Genomic DNA, 2,500 nt, shown 5'->3' on the forward strand with positions numbered 1-2,500 from the left:
AAAGGTATTTTGAATATTTTCCCTACTGTCAACCACCGCAGCGATGCTTTTTTACAATTTATATTTTTACGCTCTGCCTATATCACTTGCATACACTTAATACAGTTAAAGAAAACCCAAATTGAAAGCTATGTCACAAATAATATCTGCCAGATTATAAACCATGATATTTAAGTAGCTGTAAATAAATGCATTTTCGTGTTTGTGCGTATGGATTATATATATATATATATATATATATATATATATATACACATACATATATATACATATATATGTATATATATACATATATATATCACATTATATATGTATATATGTATATATATACATATATATATGTGAATTTATACACATACACACACATATATATATATATACATATGTATGTGTGTGTGTGTGTGTGTGTATATACACACATGTATATGTGCATGTATGAATATACATACGTATACGTATACATATACATAAACATGAATGTATGTGTAGGTGTGTGTGCATATAGATGTATAGATCTAGATACATGTGAGTGTGTGATTCATAACGGCTACATGACATATTCTGAAAAAATAGCATATTTTATCTGAACCATCGAATACAATGATAAAAACGTATTTTCGAATAAAATCTAACGAATGTGGATGATGAAAATAGCGATAAAGGAAATTTTAATTAATTCATGTTCCTCTTCTTTTATATATCTGCAGTATTAGTTTTAACCCAACTACGAATAAAAGTATCAGAAAAGACATATTACTCCTGAATTGCTGATTGATGTAAGTTTAAAGAAAGTGCAGTTTGCCGAGCGTTACACTAAAAGCGTTGATCTACTAATTGGTATCACACTTTATGAATGAATCAATTCCACTACTTCCTCGTCGTGACCTCCGAAGCACACTAACGTTTGCTGTCGTTGATCTCCCTTTATATTCCTTCTTTTCATGCGCTGTAACACTCACAGGGGATCTTCGTTGACTGCATGTAATAACAGATTACATATTATTGTATTGTAAGCCTGCTGTGCAGCTGAACGCAAGTTTTTGTACTTTTAAAACAAACACCGCGACGGTGCTAAAAGGAAACGTGGACTTCCACATGTCATTACCCAAATAGTATGTGAATTGAGATAACCACAGACAGAAAGCACATAAGTCACTGTAGGCTTTCGAGAAAATCCATAGTTCAAAGACTCTATCGTTGGATCTCCCCCTGAGTTCTAATGACGTCGAGTGTACTCTAAACGTTACCTAACCGCTGGCGCGATGCCACGTACTCCCTTTGCGCTGCACGTTCCGTTACAGTACTGAAGAAGTGTGTTTCGCCCTTTTCTAAGAATGTGATAGCCTGTATGAAAGTTTTGTTATTGTTGCCGATGATAACGAGGAGAAATAAATGTAAGATATCTTTTTCCTGTATTATAATAATTCGTCAAAATGTTAGCTATCATTCGTTAACACCGTCAGAGGTACGGGTGTATTGAATTCAGTTGTATGTATTAATGTGTTAGGTCCTCATATTGCCTTATAAAAAAAATGAAAAAGAAAGTTGCCAAATCTCACATGACTAAGCGATTATTACAGACAAGGTTAAAATCAGTTGATATTAATGGGAGATTGTGTCCACATATTGTACTACGTTTGAAAACCAGAACGAAAGACAAATATTTCGAAAATTACTTGACAGACCGATCAGGACCATCCGCATCCCGGTGATCTTAAAGCGCGCCGGGGAACTGTAACTCTATTGTTCGTAAATTAGTAGAGTGAGATTACAATTCTAAGAATGAAAACTAGAACAAACCAATGACATATTTTAGGACTGAGACGCTACTTGACCGTGAGATCCCAATGTCTTCGATATTTGTTTGTATATTTTTCAGCCAGGTTTGTGCAATCTGGAGTTGAAACACACAATGGGACACTGAGTAGGCTAAGAAGAGTAAAGAATACCAAAGGTTGTTTTCTTTATTTTAACTGCTACCAGTGGGTATGCGCGGAGGGGGCAAGAGCCCAGGCCGGGGGAAGTGCCATGAGGGGGATAGCCGATATTGTTAAGTTTGTAGATTAATCTTGTGATGTTATATCATTTCTGATCGTCGTAGGAGTTTCCGTAAGATGTGTTTTGAATAGAAGTGTGACTTATTCACGCAATGTCTTCAAGAAATTGTAAAAAAAAAAAATGTAAAATTACTTCATGTTTGCCCGTACTCTATATACAGCTGTATGCAGAATAAAAGAATGCACACTGATGTTCAGCATTTTCTGTAATAACCTAACATGTGTTTTACTTTGTAAGTTGAGCAAGTTAATGTCAGATTCCTTTTATATACAGCTTTTATGGAGTCCTTTGACTGTTTTGTAATTTCCATGTCAAACACCAAATGTGTTAAAAATATTCACAACTGGTGTATCGGTAAATTCAGCACACATGGTAATTTAAACAAATGAAGAGAGAAAGTGCCGTCACCATCAAAATGGCGGTCTACGTACAGTGGAGGATC

The 2,500-nt window shown here is 34.9% G+C and overlaps 1 protein-coding gene across 1 annotated transcript in view; it reads left to right on the forward strand.

Annotated features, from left to right (window-relative positions):
* Window positions 1-2,500, forward strand: part of LOC125039303 — a 16,620-nt gene that overhangs the window by 1,289 nt on the left and 12,831 nt on the right. The window contains exon 2 of the mRNA XM_047633142.1: window positions 2,332-2,430. Coding sequence (XP_047489098.1) covers window positions 2,332-2,430 — 99 coding nt within the window. The remainder of the gene's footprint in view (window positions 1-2,331; window positions 2,431-2,500) is intronic.

Source organism: Penaeus chinensis, chromosome 27, assembly GCF_019202785.1.
Source record: "Penaeus chinensis breed Huanghai No. 1 chromosome 27, ASM1920278v2, whole genome shotgun sequence".
NCBI lineage: Eukaryota > Metazoa > Arthropoda > Malacostraca > Decapoda > Penaeidae > Penaeus > Penaeus chinensis.